At 40.7% G+C, this 24,826-nt stretch overlaps 1 protein-coding gene across 1 annotated transcript in view; it reads right to left on the bottom strand.

Moving 5' to 3' along the window:
• Window positions 1-15,131: 15,131 nt before the first annotated feature.
• Window positions 15,132-24,826, bottom strand: part of DGKK (diacylglycerol kinase kappa) — a gene marked incomplete at both ends in the record, with an annotated part of 146,107 nt that continues 136,412 nt past the window's right edge. The window contains 4 exons of the mRNA XM_079124533.1: window positions 15,132-15,211; window positions 16,171-16,294; window positions 19,020-19,130; window positions 24,005-24,091. Of these exons, the coding sequence (XP_078980659.1) occupies window positions 15,132-15,211; window positions 16,171-16,294; window positions 19,020-19,130; window positions 24,005-24,091 (402 nt within the window). The remainder of the gene's footprint in view (window positions 15,212-16,170; window positions 16,295-19,019; window positions 19,131-24,004; window positions 24,092-24,826) is intronic.

Below are 24,826 nucleotides of genomic sequence, written 5' to 3'. Positions count from 1 at the left end.
ACTTTAGTCTCTAATTTTTTGGTTTTAAACATCACTATCAATTAGAAAAATGCAAACAGTAAAAACTTGAAAACAGTATGGAGATTCCTTAGAAAACTTGAAATGGAACCACCATTTGACCCAGTTATCCCCCTCCTTGGCATATACTCAAAGAACTTAAAACAGCATACTGCAGCAATGCAGCCACATCAATGTTTATAGCAGCTCAACTCACAATAGCCAAGCTATAGAAACAACCTAGATGCCCTTCAATGGATAAAGAAAATGTGGTATATATACACAATGGAATATTACTCAGCCATAAAGAAGAATGATATGGCATTTGCCAGTAAGTAAATGGAACTACAGAATATCATGCTAAGTGAAAAAAGCCAATTCCTCCCAAAAAACAAAGGCTGAATGTTCTAATTTGTGGATGCTAACCCCAAACAAGGGAGGTTGGGGAGGGGAATAGTAGAAATTCATTGGATTAGACAAAGCAAAACCAAGGGGAAGGAGGATGGAGGGGAAAGGAAAGAAAATAGAATTAATTGGTCATAACTTTGCTAGCCCTGTATTTGTGTGCGTGACGAGGGTAACTCCACATCATGTACAACCATGAGAGTGAGATCCTACATAGAATAAATTATACTCTATGTATGTATAATCTGCCAAAATACATTTTACTGTCATGTATAACTAAAAAGAATAAAAAATAAAGATACATATATCTTTCATTACAAAAAATAAATAAATTAATTAAAAACAAATCAAAACCCCAAACATCCAGTCTTGAAGTGAGAGTAATTAACTTCCTTGTCTATAATTTTATAGTTACCACTTCCATTTAATTGGAATTAGGATTAGTACTGGAAGTCAGCTTTATACCTTGTCTGTACTGTAGGTGATGGCTTATTATCTCAAATTAACTCCAGTTGTTCTATAACAGGAATACCTCTGCAAAACACTAACAGGCAACATTTATAAAGTTTACAAGGAATATACAAAATGCAATTAACAATAGCAGAAACATACTCAGTTTGTATAATAGCTATGATCCAAGAAGCATTCTTATAATCTTAAACCTTCACTTATGTATTATAGTTCCTGTACGTGTGTGTGTGTGTGTGTGTGTGTGTGTGTGTGTGTGTATATATATATATATATATACATACATACATACAGGGAGCATCAGGGATTTAATTCAGGCACTCAACCTCTGAGCCACATCCCCAGCCCTATTTTGTATTTCATTTGGAGACAGGGTATCACTGAGTTGCTTAGCTCCTCACTTTTGCTGAGGCTGGCTTTGAACTCTTGATCCTTCTGTCTTTGGAGTCACTGAGATTACAGGTGTGTGCCCATGCCCAGCTCTCTGTTAATATTGAGATCATAGTAATCTTTACAATAAAAATTCATCCTTTGAACATAACTTTAAATGAGCTTAAGTCTAGCTTATTTTGGAGCCATCCTGACATGTAATAAGGTGAGAGGCAGAGCCTTATCTCAGGTAAGGCGGGGCTCTTGATAAAAAACACAATACAACATTACTTCTGAAACATGAGTCAAAAAGAGCTTTTAACCTTCTTTTTTTGGAAAAAGTGACAAAATGCTTTCATGCAACCTTTAAACAGATCAGGCTTTCCTTACTTTTCAAAAATACATTTAAATTTCCATCCCTGGGGCTGGGGATATAGCTCAGTTGGTAGAATGCTTGCCTTGCATGCACATGGCCCTGGGTTCAATCCCTAGCACTAAATAAATAAATAAATAAATAAATTTCCATCCCTGTGTTAAAAAGGTTACAGTTACACACACACACACACACACACACATATATATAAAATTGATAACAGGTTACCTTTATCCAGTTACAGAATATTAAATGACATAAATAAATCCCCAATAAAATTTGTATTTTTATAAGTCTAAAAGAGAGTACTAATTCAGACAACTTTAGTTTGGGGAACACCAGAGCTTGGTAATGTGCTCTCCTAAGCTTTATATTTTAAAAGATTTATATACTAGAAGAATATGAATCTATCTAATATACAAAGAAACCAGTAATTTTTAGTGCCACAATTACCCAGATATACTATTAACTAGGTTTAAATTTTAAAGTAAAAATTTACAATCCATAGTGTATGATAATGATAATTACAGGTCTGTATAGTTTAGCAGTACTAGCAAAAATCAAAGGATAGCTTTAAATCTCTTACACATTTAGGAAACAGTGTTAATGATCAGAAATAGACTTAGTCAAAGCAGACAGATATAAGCCAGTTCTTCAAACGTCAGTGTGGCTCTTTCATGCCAGATACAATGTATAAAATGAACAAAGAGTGCTTATTTGTTACTTTGCCTGTAAACCTACATGAAATTTCATTTTATAAACTTTTGCAGAACATTTAGACAGGGCTCAAACACATTTAGTTTCATATATATATATAAAGAACAAATAAATATATATAACTATATATATATAAAACTAAATTTAAAAGTATATATATATATATATATGTTATATATATATATATATATATATATATATATATATATATATATATATGTTCAGGTTATTCATGAAAACCAAGACTGGTCAAACCTTTAAGTCATCTTTTTCTCTGACAAAGAAAAATTGTACATTACACTTTAAATATTTTGTAGCTCTCATGTCTTGCACTAATTGATACTCATCAGTATAAGGTTTTCTTTTTTTAAACAGGCAGAAAAAGCATATCATAGAGTATCTGGCAGAGCCGATTCAATTCACATTTTAAAAATTTGTCCAGTAGAGAATGGATCCCAATTAGTGCCTCTCTCTTAAGAGGTTATTTTTTCCCCATGGGACAAGTTATTTCCTTGTTAAACAAAATCTTGGTTAAGATAACATTGATCACCTTTCTCAGGTTCCCTTTTGCCCAAATAGCCTTATTCACTTTTAGTAGCCCTCTGGCAGAGCATATGTAATTTTCATTTCCTGGGAGAGACTTGCAAATGAAGGTGTTGCTTTTTGGGTGAGAATGTTATCTGTACATTTAATTTACACAACAAATTTTATCCCAGAATTGGACAGTCTGGCATATACAAAAAAACAAAAACAAAAACAACAAAAAAAAACTGCCTTAATCCTGTTTTCTTCCCCAGTTTGCATTTAAGGGGTTGAAGTATAGGATGTTGTTGAGTTTGACCTGTCTCACAATGTCATCAACTTTAACCATGTTTGCCACTGTCAGTTGTACCCAGAGACCTTTTTTTTTTTTTTTTTTTTTTTTTTAATATCCAGGGCACTCTGTCCAATGAAAGCCACATTGACCCTACAGAGACTGTTAGGGACCTCTATCTCTGCAGAAATCACCCAGGCCAAGACACAGGCACTTACGTACCTTGGAACTCCTGGAGTCTCTTGTATTTTAGCTCTGTGGGCACCAGGCACCCAGAAGTGTCCTCTGGCCAAGTGGAGCATCCCATCAGATCTTTAAAAAGGAGAACGTTTTGTCCCTAGGTTATAGTCTAACAGTGCTGGAACATAATGTCATGTGTTTTGTGACTGGCAGCCTTCACCCCCTGAATAATATAAGATAGTCAATCTTCAGGTAGTCAGGGTAATGAACCCCAATTAAGGGTTTTATTTTTCCCAAATATAAAGGTCACCTGGGGAGGTTAAGTATTCTACTCAACTCCTTTGGCCCAGAGTGGGGGTGGTGGGGGTGGACCCAAATGGAGAGTACAGAAAAAGTCAGATTCAGGGACTAAAAGTGCACAGCCAACTAGAAGGTTATGGGCCTACTTAATAGCCTTGGTACCCTCCCAACACCTACACAGCATAGATCCAACAATTAGCCCCAATGCTTTTCAATGTCTGTTTGGCATGGACTCTGATCAGTGCCTTTATGCAGAAGCTGTAAGTCCTTTCCATCAGTTTCCCCCTTGCATCATGGGAGTTCCATCCTTTTTCCTTTCATTCATATAAATCTTATTCCTTTTATTTTTGCCCTCTGCCACCATCTGTGGATTTCATTCCTTGAACCCATGAGACAAGAATTCAGAAAGAAACCAGTGAGGCCTACAGCCCACATAGATTTCATTTATCAGCAGAAATGGTACACTGAGCCCACTTCTCAAACTCTGGTTTTATTTCCATGGACAAAAAGTGGCTGAAAGGCAGGGTAGAGGCCAGGCCCTCTCTTCCCATCTCTCTAAGGCCCAGGCACCTTTCCTGGGGTTTAGTTTCCCCTCAGCCCAGGACTGGTGTCCCTGGCCCAGAGCAGGATGTTTTGCAACTACTGCCTTGGGCCAGGCTGAGAAACAGTGCTGGGATTGCCAACACTAGGTTGAAAGGACGTAAATCCTTTATAAAACCCCTTTCTTCTGGTGTCCTACTATCCTTGCATACCAAAGCCAGTGCCTTTTTGCATCTTCAACTTAGTATTTTACTGTTCAGACTCATTATGCCACTGCATACATACAGAATTTCTTTCATTTATTTTACCTCTATCAGACAAACTCCAACTGCAAAGATTGTACTGAAGGGTTATGGAAAATAATATTCCTAAAAGAGCTCCCTAAGAAAAATGGAGGGACAGTGTGGCTCAGCAGAAGGAAGGGGAAATTGGCCAAACATTAAACCTCTCCCAGTGAATTCTGATAACAATGGGCCCTGGGGGAAAGGGGCAGATACGGAATGCTGGGCCCTAAACCTTGAACTTCCTCCATAGCAAATTAGTCCTAAATAAAAATGGGCAAGATTTGAGTACTCATCTCTTGGGGTTTGGTTTTAACCTGTAAACTAGCCCCTGATGGTCAAAACTGCAGGATCAAAACTGCACGTGCACGGTTTCCAATGATGACATCATCCTCATTGTACCCTATAAAGCCAAAATCCCCTCTGTCACTGAGGGTCATTTTCCCATATGGAAAATGGGCCCCAATGGTGCCCGAGTCTGCAAAAGAATAAAGTCTTCTCTGAATCCGTTGAGGTCTGCTTCCAGTCCTTTTGTGTTTTCATGTACAATGATTTAGAAAACCATTTTTTGGGGCTGGGGATATAGCTCAGTTGGTAGGTTGGTAGAGTGCTTGCCTCACATACACAAGGCCCTGGGTTCAATCCCCAGCACCAAAAAAAAAAAAAAAAAAAGAAAACCATTTTTTTGGGGGGCCCTCGACCACTGAGCCACATCCCCAATTTGTATTTTATTTAGAGACAGGGTCTCACTGAGTCGCTTAGCACCTCGCTTTTGCTGAGGCTGGCTTTGAACTCTCGATCCCCCTGCCTCAGCGTCCAGAGCCGCTGGAATTACAAATGTGTAAACCATTTAAAGGTCACATTGTTATAGTGAAACATCAGTTTTTTTCTTAGAAAAGCTTATATCTATAGGTGGCCCTCTCAGCCATGATCTTTCCCAAGAGACGACCAATAGGATCAAAGTAGTATTGCCCATGTCTTTAAAGGGCCGGTAACAGATTAAAAACAAAAAACACAGTGACAACCACAGAGGATCCCCAAACCATGGCCAACAGACAGGAACCTTTAAAACAGACCAGGTATGGGAAAATTCCCCCCAAGTTCCCAACTCCCACTTAATCATGGCTTCTACACCAGTGGTGCCACAGATATTCCCACGAAGAGGGGCCAGATATTCCCACAAAGGAGAGCCAGATATATAGAATCAAGGGTCTCAGTTTGCACACCAGAGGAGCTTACCGAATGGCCAACGTGTTGTGACTTTACTCTCAGAGTAGACCAAGACGGAACAATCCTTATAGGTCTGGGGAGAGAAGATGGAGTTCCCTGAAGCAAAAGAGGCTTTGGCAGCTGCTGGGAAAGTCCCTCAGTCCCTCCTTTTATTTACAGGATTAGCTTCTCTGGTTCTACCTGAGGCAAACTCACTGGTATCCTAACTCTCCAGCAGTTGGCTCTCAACAAGTTCACCTTATATTTTCAGCATGGAAGTGGGGTTGCTTAGAGAGCCAGTCCTGCCCAAGAAAGCCAGAGTGGGGCCTGCTCTAGGTTCCATCATGATCACCAATTTTCTTTTCTTGGCAGTTTAATTAGCAGGACACTGTTTTGAGAGAAAGGAAAAAGGTTTATTGCTTTGGTAGCACAGGGCACCCCTGTCCCAGAGGCTATGATTCTGCCCATCAGGGATAACACGTTTTTTTTAAAGAATAGATTCATTCCAGGTGTACCCAGTGGGGGTTGCGAATCACCTGTTAATTTGGGAGATAACCATTCCTTACATCTTCTGGCACCATCCCTGAAAGTCTGAATTACTTGGTTCTTGTGGTGGGTGTGTGTTTAAATACAGATAACCTGGCCTAGGATCCTGAAAAGGTAACCTTGTTCCCCACCCCCAGGTTAGGGAGGGGAAAAGGGAGGAGAAGAAAACAATGTCCATTTTATTTTATTTTATTTTTTTATTATTTAAACAAATGGGATACATGTTGTTTCTCTATTTGTACATGGAGTCAAGGCATACCATTTGTGTAATCATAAATTTACATAGGGCAATGTTGTTTGACTCATCCTGTTATTTTTTTTATCCCTTCCCCCCACCCCTCCCACCCCTCTTTTCCCTCTATACAGTTCCTCCTTCCTCCATTCTTACCACCCTTCTTATCCCTAACCCTAAACCTAACCCTAACCCTAACGCTAACCCCTCCTACCCCCCATTATATGTCCTCATCCGCTTATCAGCGAGATCATTCGTCCTTTAGTTTTTTGAGATTGGCTTATCTCACTTAGCATGATATTCTCCAATTTCATCCATTTGCCTGCAAATGCCATAATTTTATCATTCTTCATGGTGGAGTAATATTCCATTGTATATCTATGCCACAGTTTCTTTATCCATTCATCAACTGAAGGGCATCTAGGTTGGTTCCACAATCTGGCTATGGGGAATTGAGCAGCTATGGACATTGATGTGGCTGTGTCTCTGTAGTATGCTGATTTTAAGTCCTTTGGGTATAGGCCAAGGAGTGGGATAGCTGGGTCAAATGGTGGTTCCATTCCAAGCTTTCTGAGGAATCTCCACACTGCTTTCCAGAGTGGCTGCACTAACTTGCAACCCCACCAGCAATGTATGAGTGTACCTTTTCCCCCACATCCTCACCAATACCTATTGTTGCTTGTGTTCTTGATAATCGCCATTCTAATTGGGGTGAGATGAAATCTTAGGGTAAGAATGTCCATTTTAAAATTAGCCTCAGTGGCAGAGCAGCAAGGGCTGTATTCAAAGCATGATATGGACCACTCTTGCATGCTCATCTTTCTGACCATCATTTTCTATCTTCTTTGCAGGCTATTTTTTTTCAACCATCTATCCCTCATAAGTTGGTGTTCCAACTTTAGCCTCTGGTTTAAAATCTCTCTGGGCGATCTCCTCTACTTCCATAAGTTCAATTACCACCAAGCCATTTGTCTTTTAGGCTTAATATTCAGCCCAAACCTGTGTTTTCATGCTTATAATTAACTTCTGTTGGTCATATCCACCTGAATGTAACATAGTTACCTCAAACTCAGCATGTCCAAAACTGAATTTTTCTTCTTGCTAACATGGTTCTATCTCTATATTCTCTACCTCAGTCACTGTTCATCGAGTTATGCAAATCAGATACTCCTGAGGAGTTCGTCTAGACTGTCTTTTCCCTCACTAACCACCAATCGGCTAATCATACTGATTTTTTTTACCTTCCATTCCTAACTTAAAGCCTGGTCCTAAGACTTACATTTTCTAATTATGGCCTTATTACTTTGCTAGCAAAGGAAAAGCGCAGAGGACTCCTGTCCCAGAGGTTGATTCTCTTCCTTAAGGGGAACAGAAGGTTTTTAAAGAACAAATCCATTCCAGGTGTTCCCTGTTGGGGGTTGTGATTCACTTGTTAATTTGGGAGATGGCCATTTCTTAGATCTCCTGGTGCTATCCCTGAGGTCTGAACTACTAGGTTCCTGTGGTGGGTGTGTGCTCAATGACAAGCAACTGGGCCTAGGAGGCAACCCCCAGTCTAGGGAGGGGAGGAAAAGAAAACATGGTGGAGTGGATCATGCCTGTAACCCCAGCAATTTGGAAGGCTGAGGCTGGAGGATCAAGAGTTCAAGGCTGGCTCTAAGCAACTCCGTGAGGCCCTGTCTCTAAATAAAATATAAAAAAGGCCTGGGGATGTAGCTTAGTGGTTATGCACTCCTGGGTTAAATCCCTGGTGCAAAAAAGAAAAGAAAAGAAAACATGTCCATTTTAAATAAGCGTCAGGGCAGAGCAGCAAGGGCTATATTCAAAGCATGAGGGAGATCACTACTCCATTCTGACTAGAGGACTGAAAGTGGTAATGAGGGGAATGTGGAGCGGTAACATTATTAACATATTTAATAATAATGTTAATAATAACATTATTATTATTTTATGTGCTCCTGGGTGTATATTACCAAATTGATCAACATGTGTTGATCTGATCCTAATTAGCATACCAAAAAATTTGAGAAATGAGCTAATAGACCTCCATCTAGATTCCAAAGTGACCATTCAGTGACACACACATACACACACACACACCAGACAGAAGATCTAAGGAGTGTCTATCTCCCAAATAAACAAGTGAATCAGAACACCCGCCCCCACAGACCTGAGTAGCATTGCGAAGACTTGGGAACTGAACTGAGAGTAGAGCCCAGCCTAGAGTGGGCAGGTGAGAACTTGTGCCCCAGGGACTTGTGAGACAATAATGACAGGCCTATCACTTGTGCTATTAGAGTCTTAGAAGGAAAGGAGATTGAAGTGTTATGGAAAATAATATTCCTACAAGACAGCTCCCCAAGAATAATGGAGGGATGGTGTGGCTCAGGAGAAGGGAGTGGAAATTGGCCAGACATTACTTATCCCTCTGGGTCTGGTTTTACCTGTACAACTAGCCCTTCCGTAACTGATGACCATTTTCCTCATCTGGAAAATGGGCCCCAATGGCACCCAAGTCTGCGAAGGAATAAAGGCTTCTCTGAATCCGTTGAGGTCTGCTTCCCGTCCTTTTGCACTTACAGAGATGAAGAAAGAGAGAGTAGCACTGAAAAGTCTTAGAAGAAATAATGCCTGAAAAGTTCTCAATTGGGGTGAAAAACACCAAAGGGTATACATTCAAGCAGGATAAATGAAAAGAAATCCCTGGATAAATAAATCATAGCCAAACTGCTGAAAAAATCTCCAGGGCATCCAGAGAGAAACAATGCATTATATATAGGGGGATAATGAGTACAATGAATGAGGATTTCTCATCAGAAACTCTGTAGACCAGAAGGAAACAATACAATATTTTTCAGCTGTTGCAAAGAATTCAATCAGCATAGAATTCAATATCCAGCAAAAAAAAAAAAAAAAGCAGCTTAAGAATGAAGATTAATTTTAAAACAATTTAAGATGAAGGGAATTAGGAAAATTTGTAGGAAAAGACTTGCAAAAATTTTTCATATAGAAATGAAATGGTACCCAAAGGGAAAAAGAATACATGGCACTGGTAGCATAAAGTGGGGAGGGTAAAGGACCTAATAATCAGGTAAGGTTTTTACATGACAATTGAAGTGACAAAATATTGATTCTAAGAAGACTGCAAAAAGATGTATTTTGCAATCTCTAGAGTAACTACTAAAATACTACAAAAGGACATGCCACAGCTGCAAGAGATAAAGTGAAATAGTAAAAAATGTTTAAATAATCTGAAAGAAGGCAGGAAAAGGGAAACAGGAAAAAAAAAAAAAAAAAAAAACAAGGACCAAGCAAATAAATAATAAAATGGTAAACCTGAGTCATAAAACAAGTCTTAACCTATTAAAAAGAATTGACCTGGGTGTGGTGGGGTACACCTACAATCCGAGCTGCTTGGGAGGCTGAGGCAGGGGGATTGTGAGTTCAAAGCCAGCTTCAGCAACTTAGCAAGGCCGTGAGCAACTTACTGAGAACCTGTCTCAAAATTAAATATAAGGAAGGGCTGGGGATGTGGCTGGGTTCAATACCCAGTACCCCTCCCCCCGCAAAAAATAGAATTGTATAGATGGTGTGTTTTATGACCAAAATTCTCTGACCAAAATAGAATTAAAGTAGAAATCAATAAGAAAAATGATAGAAGTGCTTGGAAAATAGCCTTTTTTCCCTTTCTTTTTCTTTTCTTTTTTTCTTTTTCTTTTTTTTTTTTTCCAAGCTGGGAATCAAACCCAGGGAATAAAATCACATTTCTTTATCAATCGGCCAAAGAAACTGCAAATATTTCAAAGATCCTTCAGTGAGAAAATGGATAAACAAATAAGTAAATAAGTGGATCCATACAGTGGAATACTAGTCAGCTCTAAAAGGAGCAAATGTTGATTCAACACAAAACTTTAAAGAATCTGAAGGAATAAGCTGAGTTAAAGAAACGTGTCAAAAGGATACATATCCCATGACATTCCTGAACCCAGTACCTCACACATGCTAAGCAAATGCTCTCCCACTGAGCTACAGCCCCAGCCCAAAATACTGAATCTTAAAGGAAATGCCCAGAAGTCATTGAGAGTAGAAAGCAGTTGTACATCTTGGCCCATGCCCTTGTAAAATGAGGGAAGTACACGAGTGCAGGGAAAACTGGCATGAAATTGTGCAGCTCCACCCTGGATCCACCCACATCTATCTATTCTGGCCCCTGGACACAGCCCTTCTATAAATATTGGATCCCCAGTCCATGTCAAGGCTGCTTGTTCTCAAGATAGAGCCCACATTCTCCCTTGAATGTGTATCCACCTTCCTAAATAAACCTCTGTCTATGCCTTTGTCTGGTTCATGCTGAAATTCTTCTCCAATGTGTTTGCCAAGAACCTAGCTGGTCTTGAGTTGAGTTCCCCCTCTCCTCTGGGAACTCCTCAGACCCTTCTCTGAGAGAACTCTTCTCCTGTGGCACTATTTCAAATGTTTCTAGAAGGGAGAGGAATGTGTGATGTTTGTGTTGGGGGAACAGATTGTACTGTGAAAAGCTTTTTATTTGTTTTGTTTTATTTCATTGTTGGTACTGGGGATTGAACCCAGGGGTGCTTAACCACTGCACCACATCCGAGCCCTATTTTGTATTTTATTTAGAGACAGGATCTCACTGAGTTGCTAAGTGCTTTGCTGTTGCTGAGGCTGGCTTTGAATTCACCATCCTCCTGCCTCAGCCCCCTGAGCTGCAGGGATTATAAACCTGTGACACTGCACCTGGCCTGTGAAATATTTTTAAAGTTGCTTTAGCCTTTATTTAGCATCTGAACTGTCCTCTTTCCTCTCATTTCACTTCTCCGGTAACTAACTCATTTTACTGAGATCTGTATTCAGAAGACAACTTACTTCTAGAACAATTACAGTGACATGTATTTTCCCACAGAATTGTTTTGCGCTGTAGCTAGGATTTAGAATTATTTTCAGCAGCCCTTTTAGTATGATCAACCCTGATGGCCAATTTTGGCCTGTGTTGCCATTCCCTGCCCTCCCATGCCATCCCTGTCTACATGGGGCTTCTCTAGAGCTTGAAGGACCACCCAAATCCACTCTCCATTTCCATCGCCATTCCCCGCCCCAGGCAGAGGTGAATGATGAGGCTCTGGTGTTGATTATATTTATTCATTTATTAAAATATTTTAAGAAGCAATACTTTATTAACTTTGAGGACTGGTGTTCCATTTTGGGGGGAAGAGGAATAAGCACACTTCATGGACCTTTTATTTCTGCTTTTTGCTTTAACTCCATGACTACCCCAGCTTCCTCCCCCAACCAGTCCCTGGCCCTGCTGCTTATTTGCAGGGGCCTCTGAGAAAACAAAAAACACAGAAACCCACAATGGATTACAGATTAACATACAAATAGACAAATGCAATTCCACAAACCATATAGTCAATCAAGGTCCCTTATAGGATGGAATGGTGTGAATGGGTTTGGTAGCTTTGGTATTTAGTTCTATCTCTTTTGAAACCAAAATTCTTCTATTTGTGTCTTGAGGGAAGTTGATGTTGATCCCAACTGTTTCATCTGGTTGAACTTTTTATTAAATTGAAAATTTCTTCCTTACTATTTCTGTGCCCTATTATAGAGGGCCTTTTTTGGATAGCTGCTGAACACTTTTAGTATTAATACCAGAAGTTGGTGACAGCTCAAATCTATTGGCCGTCTGCCCCACTACTCTTCTCCTCACCAGGAATTACCCACCTAATACATTTTCCAGAAAGTGCTACCAACGATAAAAGCAAATCCCAGAGCTTTGGCTCCTAATGTTTCTGAACATAATCGAGATGCATATTTGGTGTCTAGTCCCACCACCTGAGCAATTGTGTTCCTCCAAGTGGTTAACAATCTCATCCTGAAAGGAGCTTATACCCTCAGGAGCTAAGACATTTCCCTTGAGAGATGGATCATTTCTTGCTTTTTTTCAAAATGAGTACATGCAAGTACAGGTGCTCCCAAAGCTGTCTCACTAACTACTAACTAAGCCACTTAGGAGGAATCTGAGTGATTTAGCAAGTCATACCTGCTCTTGGGTCTCCATCATGTAGCAGTTCTCCATATTTGGCTTTAGCCCTCAATCCTGGTGGTTTCACTCAATATCATTCTGACTCAGGGTGGGAAGACAGGGTGGATGAAAGGGAATCCAGATGGTAAAACAGAGCAACAGCAGCATTACAGTGTACGAAGACCTATAGTACTTCAGCAAAGTAAGCACAAGAGATGGAGTCCTATTACAGTTGACTAATATCAGTGATAAAAATAATTACAAGACATAGCCCTGCTTAGTCACTGCCAAGATAAGGCTACGCTTTCCCAGTATTTTCTTCTGTTTCCTTAATTTTGCTCATTCAGAAATTTCCCCTTTGTGAAAAAGCTCTTCTGCAAAAAGTACAACTTGGTTCCCAACCCCGCAAGTGTGTGCACGGGTGTTAATTCGTGCAGCCAAGGAGGAGCTAAGGTGGCTTGCAATAGTGACCCTTCCAATTTGATCTGACCCCTCCTCCTGGGAAGAAAGGGTGACACAGACAAAGCCAGTGTCACAGCAGCTACACACTCTCCACCTGAATACATACAACACATTCTGATGCTTCAATAGGTTTTAGTTTTCTGTCATGATTTTCATTGACTTTCTTCTCTAGTTGTAGAGCTAGGACTTTTTTGTTTGTTTGGCACAGCAATCAGACATCTGGGGACTATCCCCTTGTTAGTGTTTTTCTCCTCACCCCTTCAGAGGTGGAACACAGGTGGCTGGTTTCAGTGGGTTAGGCTGGTGGAGTTCTAAAGTGGAGAACCAGTGCTTAGAGTCTGGATTGTGCACCTCGATGAACCAGCCGTTGGACTGAGTCAGGTAACTGAGCACACTAAGTTGGTAGGAGAAGTGGGGAGAAGTCAGTTTTCTGGACTTCTCTTGATAAGTGGGGAGGGACACTTACCTGACAGTATGAATTTAGGGTGGTGTGGGGATGAGAGGCAGAGCAGAGAAAATCTCTCTGGGCACCGGGATTTGATTAGATTTGTGTGAATGGGAACAGACTTAAAAAAATTTTTGAATTAGGATTTGGAGCAATCTAGGCCAAGTTTATTTTTATGAGAAACTTAGAAAAAGAACCATGGGGAAGCAGAAGCTTTTAGCCTTCATTTCCCCAGGCCCATGTTCTTTCTGGTCACTCTCAATGACCGACTCTCTGTACTCAGGGAAAGAGACAAGATGGGAAGATTTGAAGGTGGTTTGGGGACTGACCCATCAGCCTGTCTAGAAGATGCAGGCCAAGATAGAGTTTGTGGGGAAGGGCCTAGTCTGTGACTATATTGTCAGACAGTCTGTAGCTCAGACATCTAAGTCACAGAGCTCAAGGTGTAGTTGCTCCATGTAGTCTTTTTATGGGGAAGGGGGCAGCACAGGTTGGGGCAGTTGCTGATGTAGAGTCTAGGACAAATAGAGCGAAAAAGGCAGCATGCCAGCTTAGCCCCTTCTCTAGGGCATTGATATTTTTGTTCCCCTTTCTGTGGCCTGGCTCAGAATTTTAAGGGGACGTCAGAATCAGCTGGGCTATAGGTAGATCCCAGCTACTTCTAAGACGCTAAAAATGCACCAAAAGATTAGAAGCTCCACCAAGAACTAGGGCAGTTGGTAGAGATGTATGTGTGTGTAGGGCAATGGGTGGTGGGGTGGGATTCCTGGGTTAGCACAATAAATTAGAGGGTCACTTAGAGGTCGAGTTGTATTTTCAGTTCTTAAAAATATATATATATATATATGTATATTTACATCTTTATGTCTCTATATAATCTATACTGCAGCACAGCGGCAAAACATTTAGTTAAAAAATCCAGCAAGAATGCAGGCAAACACTCTGTGGAGGCATGCAGGCTAGGATCAAGGCAGTAGGAGGGGAGCCTATACGGTTGCCATGAGTGGTGAGTTCCAACCAATGGGCCCACCCAGCCACCAGAGCACCACCTGGACATGTGCAAAGACATACAAGCACACATGGAAAAACAAAGGATTTGCAGAGAGGAGACAGAGAGAAAGAGATAGATAGAGAGAGAGAGAGAGAGAGGTGTGTTCCTACATCAATATGGAAAGATTTCACATAGTCATTGTAACAGGCAAGTGGGCAAGACCCTGGGACCTAGTTCTCAATTTAAGAAGCCTACTAGAATGGATCTCCTGAAGTTTCCAGTTGCAGTTGGTAGGGTTTGAAGGAGAAACACAGCCAGCAGGCCTGGCTGTCTTGCCCCTTCCCTTCATCTCCTTAGAGTCTGTCATTCATTCATTCCTCAGTTTCCACAGTTTCTCTGCTAGTCAGAGGAAACCATTCCCAGACTCCATGAAGAGGTGAACTTCCTTGATTCCTTTATAGATCCCAGGCCATTCATGAAGCAATTATCCCCAAAAATACTGTAGTTGCTCAAAATGCACAACAAGAAGGAGAACTGAACAAGACAACTCGGAACAAGAATCTTTGGCTAATGAGAAAATGTAAACCTCTAAGGAGACCTGATTAAGTCCAGGAAAAATGTGTAAGTATAAAGAATTAGAGGGTCTTTCTTGGTGGTGCTCGTGTTTGTTCTGAAATAATTTTGTCCAGCCTGTATTGAGGTTTTGAGAGTTTTTGTAGAGTCCTAAACGTTATGAGTTCTCCTTCCAACTTTCAAGGGCTACAGTTGAGATCTTGATGGTGTTGGAGGATTGTCACCTTTTGTTTCATCTTCACGATTTCTGCGATGCCACAAATTACCTTCAGAGAAGAAATAAGTATAGAAATTATGAGGTTAGTACTTTGCCAGATGCCCAAAATGCATAAACTCCCAAAAGAACAGAGTCCATTAGGACACAGACTGGTTTGCTCTTGTTATAGCAACTATTTCTGAGCCATAGGGAAAACCGGCAGATACTATATGAGCCAAACATAAGTGGGATGAATCTATGAAACTATTATCAACTCCATCAAAGTCTTCAGAAATACTCTTAAAAGCCATGGTCTTCTCACTGGCAGATTCTTAGGGAATCAAACCAGTTATACCATACCTGAGAAAATACAGCTTGATCCAAGAGAATTTCTCTTGACCTCTGTGCAAACTCTCAGATTCTCAAAAAAGCAAAACAAATTGCTTTCCTCTAACCATGTTTTTCCATGCTCAATCTCTCAAATCCAGGTTACCAAGGCTCCACATTTAGGTGAGACCATGATATCATTGAATTGACACAACTGAAAAATAACTCAAAGTGAACCTTCTTTTGAGTCCCAGTGACATCTCAACAATGCTTAGGACCAATTGTGAAGAAGGATGGGAGGGAACCAAAATTCAAACAATGAAATATATAGAAATTTTGCATTTCCAGGAACTTACTATAACAAGGAAAATAAGTGTTTAGAGAGGTCATAAAACCTGTTCTTGACTCTTAGGAATGGGCCAAGCAGAACAATTACTGCCTGATGGTATTTTTCTTTTGATCTATATGTATCATAGAGGTTACATGGCAACATTCATTCTCAGGTTCTTCCCTTTCCAGTGTCCATATCATTTTCTAACCTACACCATGTCTAAAAGACTACTTGGCATTACATAATCTTGACTCCAAGCTGGCCTCAGCACTACCATGCCTATGAATTTTCATGGGGGCTTTCAGTCCCTAGGAGGTACCCAGGCAGCTGGGGAAGTCTTCATGACTCCTATACCTGTAGAAGAGACTTACCAATAAAACCATGAAATCTTTGACCTGATTTAGGCTTGTCTTCCTCTTCTAGCTTCTTCTTTCCCAATTTGGGGAACTTAACTTTCAACCTGAGGCTTCTACTATCAGGATCTGAAGATTTTTCCTTAGAAAACCACAGTAAGGAGAAGGTCACAATGTTAGTCACTTAATGTTCAGAAATAATTCCTAGGGGCCTGGCAAGGTGATGGACAAGAATGGCTACAGAATGCAGGCGGTTCTATTCTCTATCCAGGTATGAGAGACAACCTTGGTCATATGCTCTAGGAAAGGAATTGATCTTTACCAAGAGTCAGGCACCTCTGGAATAAACAGAGAGGAGTGAAGGGAGGGGAGGGGTCCTGGGGGTAGGAATGATAGTAGAATGGATTGGACATTATGACCTATGTGCATATATGATTATGTGACCAGTGTGAATCTACATCATGTACAACCAGAAGAGTGAGAAGTTATACTCCATCTATGTATGATGTGTCAAAATGCAGTCTACTGTCATGTATAACTAATTAGAAAGAAAATTAGGTGCCTTGCTAGATACTTCAGTAAATGTTTTCATATAAGTCTCCAAACAACCTGGCAAAGATTGTTTATATTTATATTAGAAATGAGGAAGCAGAGGCTCAGAGAGGTCACTTGAGGTCACATAGCTAGAGATTGGAAGGGTGAGGTTCCCAGGGCTACTGTTAGCTCATGTGGCTCCTCTGCATGGATTAGAAAAAATGGTGCTTCTTCCTGCAAATGTGAAGTTGATGAACACCCACTCACTTCTTGGCCAAATACCTTCCTATAAGGAATATCTTGCCTCCCAGGCTACCTGTTTGCCTGCCCAGCATGTAGAAGGCTCTCTAAACAAAGATTTTAGTATGTGGGTTTTCTGCTGTACAGATCACATAGACTCTAATTCCTGCTCAATCCCCCATACTCTTACACTAGTTAGTGTTTTCCTTTTACTACTGGTCTTAGTAAAACATCATTCTGATGTTAACATTTTTTCCCCTGAGGTTAACTTTGTTGACAGAAAATTCAAACACATCTCAAGAAGCTTTGGGATTATCTTCCTTTTGGGATTATTTGTGTCTTCAATCCCCTCCACTAGGAGAAGAGTTTCAACCCGGCCTCCTTCTCTTCCTGTTCTGGCTCACACTTACCCTCCCTCCTCTAATACTGCTCCTGGTTAAATACACTGGCCTTCAGTATTGTCATTCAGAAAGGAAGGATATCCCCTCATCCAAAGTCTTAGGAAGCCCAGGGATTAACTGTCTCTCATCCTGTTATTTCCCCAGAAAAGTGGATATGAACCTTCTGTGGCCTTAAGTTGAGCAAGTTTGGTGTCTAGTGAATAAGCAACATCTTCCTGGCTTTCTATCCATTCGGTTGTTCACTAGAGTGTCATTCATTCTATGGAAATACTTAGCTCAGAAAAGAGATTATGTCTCAGGCCAGGCAGGCTCACATTATAAATTGGGATCTCTGTGTAGGGGATGTGTTTGTCTCATTTCTCTCAATAACGAATCTATTTGCCTATCTCAGAAGTTTGGTGAGAGATTAGCTGAACTGGGTAATAATGGAATGGGGTGTAGAATAAAGTTTACTTCCTTTGCTGTCTTAACAGTATATTTCCTTCCCCAGAGAGCTACTGATAAAGAGCATCAGTCACAAAAAGCCTTAGAAATTTCTAGGGTCATTAGAGAAAGTTGTTAAATTGTTTAATACATGACTTGGATCTGGGTGAGGCAGTGCACACCTGTAATCCCAGCATCTCCAGAGGCTGAGGCAGGAGGATTGCAAGTTCAAAGCCAGCCTCAGAAACTTGGTGAGGCCCTAAGCAACTTAGTGAGATCCTGTCTCAAAATTTAAAAAATAAAAATAAAAAAGGACTAGGGATGTGGTTTAGTGATTAAGTGCTCCTGTGTTCAATCTCCAGTACCACCAAAAAAAGACAAGAATTTGTATACGCTTTTCCTCCAAAATTGCACTGTGAGTGCTGTACTAGACCAAACATGTTTCTATATATTACTCACATGCATATAATCGGTGTATGGAGACAGAAAACAGATATAATGAAGAGAGGGTTCAACAGGTTGAAACGAATGGTTCCATGGTAGGGAATTTTTGAGGATAACTCTTTCATACCATAAAGAAAATAATTTACCTTGTGATAGGTAAACATTTATGGGTCATTTGATTTATGAAACAGGACAATTTTTCAATCTTTGGAAAGTATTCAGAGTTGTTAAAACATGACAACATCCCTGCAACTATATTGTAACTAGTGCTGACATGTTCACTTTCCTTTTAGACCACATACCTGCTACGGAGAGGTGCTGAGAAGGCCTGCTAGCCTCCCAGAGGGAAGGGACATGAAGCAGCAAGAAGATTTACCTACCAATATGGCCTGGACACTAGCCATACTGTAATTCTAGTATGAACCAACCATTTAGAACAGTTGTTGTCTGGAAACAACTGGTATGACCATGCTGGTACATGACAGATGAAGTTCAGCATGGGTAACTGAGCAGGGTGGGGGAATCTGTAGCCACGAGAACAACATGGAGAAAAACAATAATCTTGCTTATTCCTGATCATGTCTTGCTACAGAGTGAGTCTTCTTTCTGGTTATTTTCCCATGGTCACCTTATTTTTCATGTTTGCTGTCTCATTCTTTCACTTAAGGTGAGGAGATGAGTAGGAGGAAACTCTATTAAAGCTGAAGCTGGAAGCTGCAACTGGACTCCTGCTGCATCAGCCACTGTGTCCTGACCCACACTGGAAGGTAAGGCACCAAGGAAGAATCCCCTACCCCTCTATTTTTCATTTCCCATGTTACGCACCTCTGGAACCAGGATTGGGTTCATCCAGTCGATCTCTGATAGCTTTTCAAACTCCTGATTCATGGCATCCAGGGCAGTTTGTAATGTGGCCTCACCCTCGGCATTTCTCAACTAGTATAGACAGGAAAAACAATGAATGGCCAATGCCTCGCACCCTGCTTTCATAGACTCTTGCCCTCTCCTGTACTCTCAGGTACCAAGATACCACTCCCAGTGGCCAAGATACCACTGGGGGACAACTTTTATCTCCTTTGGACTGCAATCAGTTCTTTTCTTTCTCACCAGGAAGATCCAGGAAACAACCAAACAACATTCCCTGCAGTTGGGTATGCTCAATTTGGCAAGCAAAGGCATTTTGTTCAATATCGACTAATGCTGAGTTCTTCCCCTACAACTTAGGGTCTAGGACAAGGGTCCTACCCTTGACTTCTAGTTCTTGGAGTCTCCCAGTGTCCTCTTAAATAACAACTGCCAAGTTTTGAGCACATAGTCTGTGCCAGGCACTATGCATACATTATTTCATTTCACTTTCTCAATAACCTTATAACACCTTACAAGACACCATTGTTCTAATTTCATAGTTGAGAAAGCAGACTCAAAGAAGCTTAGCACTCAAGATCACATAGCTAGACAGAACCCAGACTGGTTTAACTCAATAGTCTATAACACTGTACCAGAGAGGACATGTGGGGTGCCCAGATATTGGGGAATCTTTATTACAGGATTACTATAATTTAAAAACTATTTGATGAATTGGGGAGAGTGGGTTAGAGAGAGACTGGCTTGAATTGTCCCTTTCTAGCAGAGGGTCTGCCTCCTCAGACTGTGTTGTAGCTATTTGCTCTTGGTAATAGAAAAGAGTTTCAGATGATTTGCTCTATAGGCTCAGGAAACCAAACTCAGGTGCTTACGGTGAACCCTAAAACCCCAGGATGAATTCCATATAGTATATGGGAGACAGAAAATAGATTCTTTTGAGACCATTTCCAACTTAGAAGGCTCAAATTCTAGATCAGCAATACAGGTGAGATCATTCATGTTCCAGTAGATAATGAGCTGGGGACACAGAAGCACACTGATATATTTAGCCCTGACAGGGCTAAGCCTACATCGTTCACCTAACCTGACCTCACTTCTGCCCACCGTACAATCTAATTTTTTTTTTTTTGATATGAAGGATTGAACCCAGGGCACTTAAAAATTTAGCCTCACCCATATATATATATATATATATATATATATATATATATATATATATATATATATATATAATTTTGAGACAGAGTCTCAATAATTTGCTTAAGGTCTCACTAAGTGGCTGAGGCTGGCTTTAAATTTGTGATCCTCCTGCCTCAACCTCCTGAGCTGCTGGGATTACAGGCATGTGCCACCATGCCACTTGCTGCTCTAGCCATAGGTAGAGTCTTGCTGGCTGTCACAAACAGATGGTAAGTGAATGGGCAGGGGATGGGGTGGGAGGTTCTGGCCAATTAGGACAGTATATAAGGAAGAGACCAGACAGTGCTCAGAACTAACTTCTTTTGCTTTATATCTAATGACTGCAACAATACAGAGTGGCCCAGATGCACAGGAAAAGTATATGCCCAATAAGGGCAAGTGGGAATAATGTTGAGTGGAATTAATTTTATTAAAAATCTACATATGCATATGAAAGAAAACATTTGACCCTTGATTTTCTGACCCTTATTTCACTTAGCACAATTTTCTTCATGTCCATTAATTTACCCGCAAATGCCATTATTTCATTCTTCTTTATGGGGGAGTAAAACTCCATTGTGTATATATGCTATTTTCTTGATCCATTCATCTATTAACAGGCATCTGAATTGATTCCATAATTTGACTATTGTGAATTGTGCTGCTATAAACATAGAAGTGACTACACCATTATAATATACTGATTTTAGATCGTTTGGATAAATACTGAGGAGTAGGATAATGGGTCATATGCTGGTTCTATTTCTAGATTTTTGAGGAATCTCCAGACCGCTTTCCAGAGTTGTTGTCTTAATTTCCAATCCCACTAACAATGTATGAATGTACCTTTTCCCCCACATCCTTAACAGCATTTGTGATTAATTGTATTCTTGATAATTACCATTATGACTGAAGTGAGATGAAATCTCAGTGTAGTTTTGATTTGCATTTCCCTGATTACTAGAGATGTTGAGATTTTTTTTTTCATACATTTGTTGGCCATTTGTGCTTCTTTTGAGAAATTTCAGGTTAGTTCTTTTGCCCATTTATTGATTGGGTTTTTTGTATTTTTGGCATTGAGTGTTTTGAGTTCTTTATATATTTGGGGTATTAATCCCCTGTCAGAGGAGTAGCTTGCAAAGATTTTTTGCAAAATATGGAAAAGAAGGTGGTGGGGCTGGGATTAGGTATCATAAAGATATAGGGAAGACCAGTGGAGTAGGAGTAGAAGGAGAGGGAGGGAGGAAGGAAGGGAAAGGGGGAAGAAATATGGAATAACTTTAATAAAACCATGTTATATTCATTTATAAATGTAGCAAAGGGAATTTCACCTTTATGTATAAGTAGGAAGTACCAGTCAAAAGTAAATTATTAAAGGACTGAAAGGAAGATCAGTAGAGTGGGGGAAGGAAAAAAGAGGGCAGGGGAAGAAAAGAGGGAAGGGAATGGGAATTGAAATCAAATTCCCTGAATGTATGATTTTTGTCAAAATGCATGTATAATTATAATGCTCTGATAAAAAAGTAAACAAGTAAACAAATCTACATCCCTGAAATGTCCACCAAAGGCCCATGTGTTAAAGCCTTCGTTTCCAGCTTGGCACTGTTGGGAAGCGGTGGACATTTTAATAGGTGGGGACTAATAGGAGGTCTGGTCATTGGGGGTATGCCTTTAAAAGGGATAGTGGGATCCACCCTTGAAGGGGATAGTTAGATCCCAGCCACTTCCCCCTCTCTCTTTCATTTCTAGTCATGAAATAAGCATCTTTGCTTCCCACACACTTCCTGCTATGATGTGCTGTCTTGCCACAGCCCCCAAACAGTGGAGCTAATGGATCATGAAACCTTCAAACTGTGAGCCAAAATGAACCTCTTCTCTTTATATGTTGATTATCTCAGGTATTTGTTACAGCATCATAAAGCTGACTAACACAATCCCATTGCCAACACCAAAGAGCTTACTTCCCTCCTTCTTCAAGGGAAGGAATAACACAAAAATGAAACAAGTCTTATCTTCATCCCACCTCTATGATAACCTTTCTGGAGATACATATTCATTCTTAGTTAACTGCTGGCTGCCTTCTAGCCTCATTTGAATATGTGTATATGTGTGTGGGTCTTCACCAAATCCTATGGAGTGGGAGCCTTATAAATCTTTTGGAGGCCTCCACCCCATGGTATGGTTTGCTCAAGTTGGGTTGTAGGTTGGTATAGACCACCTGTCAGGTCATGAGCCTCAAGAAAGCCTAAGTAGCAATGAGAGGTCAAAATCCCATATTTTCTGCTGCCCAAACTGGCAAGAACACGGAGTTCTGCCTATATGTAAAAAGCACTCCTATTGCTGTTGTTTCAAGCTCAAAGAGCCTATCTTGGGGATTAGATGCTGGGACATCCTGGCCTGATTGCCTTAGCCACTCTGCCTCCTGTGCAGTGTGCCAATTAGATGTGCAAATGAAAAGAAAAAGTGGATATACGTCTTGCAATTTCAACTCAGAAGCCTTTCTTCAAACAAACCTTAATTAGATGAGAGGCAGGGTGAGCAGCTGCCTCAGGGCCTTAGCAGCTGACCTCAGGGTGGGGTGGTCATGATAGCTTGCCTCATTAGAGCATGCTCATCATGTGTGCCCATGGGCTTTGCGTTCTGAGAAACATGCATCTAGCCTTGTAGCCCCCAAACAGAGCGTCAGTCTCTTTTCCCTCTCACTAACAAATACTATCTATTGAGCCACTATTCCATGGCAGGCCCTGCCAGGCACTTGAGATAAAATAATTTGTTAGATCCACACAACAATATAGAGTAGGGATTACACTTCATATTCTGTTGATATGGAAACTAAGACCCAGAGATGCAAAGTCACTTTACACAGCTAGTATTATGAGTTGAATTGGGCCACCCACCAAAGATATGTTGGAGTCTAAAGTCCCAGTACCCTAGTACCCTATGTGGAATTAGGGTAATCGCAGATGCAATTAATTGTTAGGTTGAGGTTATACTGGATAGGGTCAGCCCCATTCCATATGAATAGGGTCCTTAGAAGGAGATGGCCATATGAAGACAGAGGCATGCAGGGAAAATGCTATGTGAAGATAGACAGAGATTGGAGTGATGCATCTATAAGCTAAGGAACATCAAAGATGGCCAGCAAAACACCAGAAGCTAGGAAGAGGCAAGGAAGGAATCTTCTGCAGGTTTCAAGGGAGCACAGCCCTCCTGAAACCTTGATTTTAGACTTCTAGCTTCCAGAATTGGGGGACAAAAAGTTTCTGTTGTTTTACATCACCCAGTTCTTGGTACTTTGTGATGGCAGGCTTTGGAAATGAATACAACTAGTAAGTGGCAGATTTGGGATTTGAGCCCTGAGTCCCCCATAATCTTCCCACTATTTCATGTTGCCTTCCGACATGGATAAAGAAATATATAGAAACTTGAGAGATGCAGAGCAGCTCAGAAGAGCTCACTCTTTTCTACTGCAGTTGTATCAGCTATGATGAGAACACCCTACTTTTGATTCACCTGGTCTGAACCCAGGAGACATTTGTCAAAGGAGAGGGAGGGACTTTCTTTCAAGGGTATGGTAGTCCCTATGGATTAACATAACCTATGAAGTAATACAAGCAGTGACAATCCCAGGTGACACAACAAAGACCACCAGGCAAGCACCTGCTCCAAATGATCCCATATTGCTAGTGCCCTGGAACCAAGCACAGATTCTGAACATCTTCCAATAGGATTCATTGCCCTCCCATGCTCCAACCCCCTGCACTCACCAAGTTTTCATCCAGGAAAGCTTTGGTGTCATCGTAGAGCCCTTTAAGACTAAATGTAACATCTACTGCGTCATTTCTGCTTAGAGTCTAAGAGAAGAAGAAAGGACAAGAATGGAAGGGAAAGGACAAAGATAGAGGAGTCATTGGTTAGTAAGCATGCAGCTGGCTTCTCTGGGAAGGGAGAAGCAGGCTTGAGTAGGACATGGCTGTAGGTAAAAAAAGTAATACTCAATATATAGCATTACTAGTAGAGTATGGGCACCAAGCACTCAGAACTGATGCCAGCTGTCTACTGGTATAGCTGTATTGATGTGCCCTACAAAGTGACATAGCACAGCTTGGCTTTTGGCATCACTGATTGGGTGCAGGAGTACAGGAAAATATGAAATATGCAAACCAGAGAGTAAATTTCAGGTCACTTGTCCCTAGGCTAAAACCAGCTTTCTTATGGCAGGTACAGTTAGGCCCAATCATCTCTCTTCTCAAAACTCCAGGCCTAGGTTTCCAGGGCTCTTCCAACTAAGATTTGGCCAAAAATAAATAGTTAATCCATATTTTTAGCAGACCCTGACCCTATTGTATTTTTTCTAGCACTAAAGTAACATTTATTTTACTGTGCTGGGGATCAAACCAAAGGCCTCTTGCATTCTAGAAGTGGAAAAAGCCATAGGATGGCTTGCTTATTTATTTATTTATTTATTTATTTATTTATTTATTTATTTATTTATTTATTTATTTGCAGTGGTGGGCATTGAGCCCAGGGCCTTGTGCTTGCAAGGCAAGCACTCTACCAACTGAGCTACATCTCCAGCCCAGGATAGC

The sequence above is a fragment of the Sciurus vulgaris genome (assembly GCF_902686455.1).
Source record: "Sciurus vulgaris genome assembly, chromosome: X".
NCBI classification, from domain to species: Eukaryota; Metazoa; Chordata; class Mammalia; order Rodentia; family Sciuridae; genus Sciurus; species Sciurus vulgaris.
The sequence above is the reverse complement of the archived record's forward strand: the minus strand, read 5'-3'. Positions and strand labels throughout refer to the sequence as shown.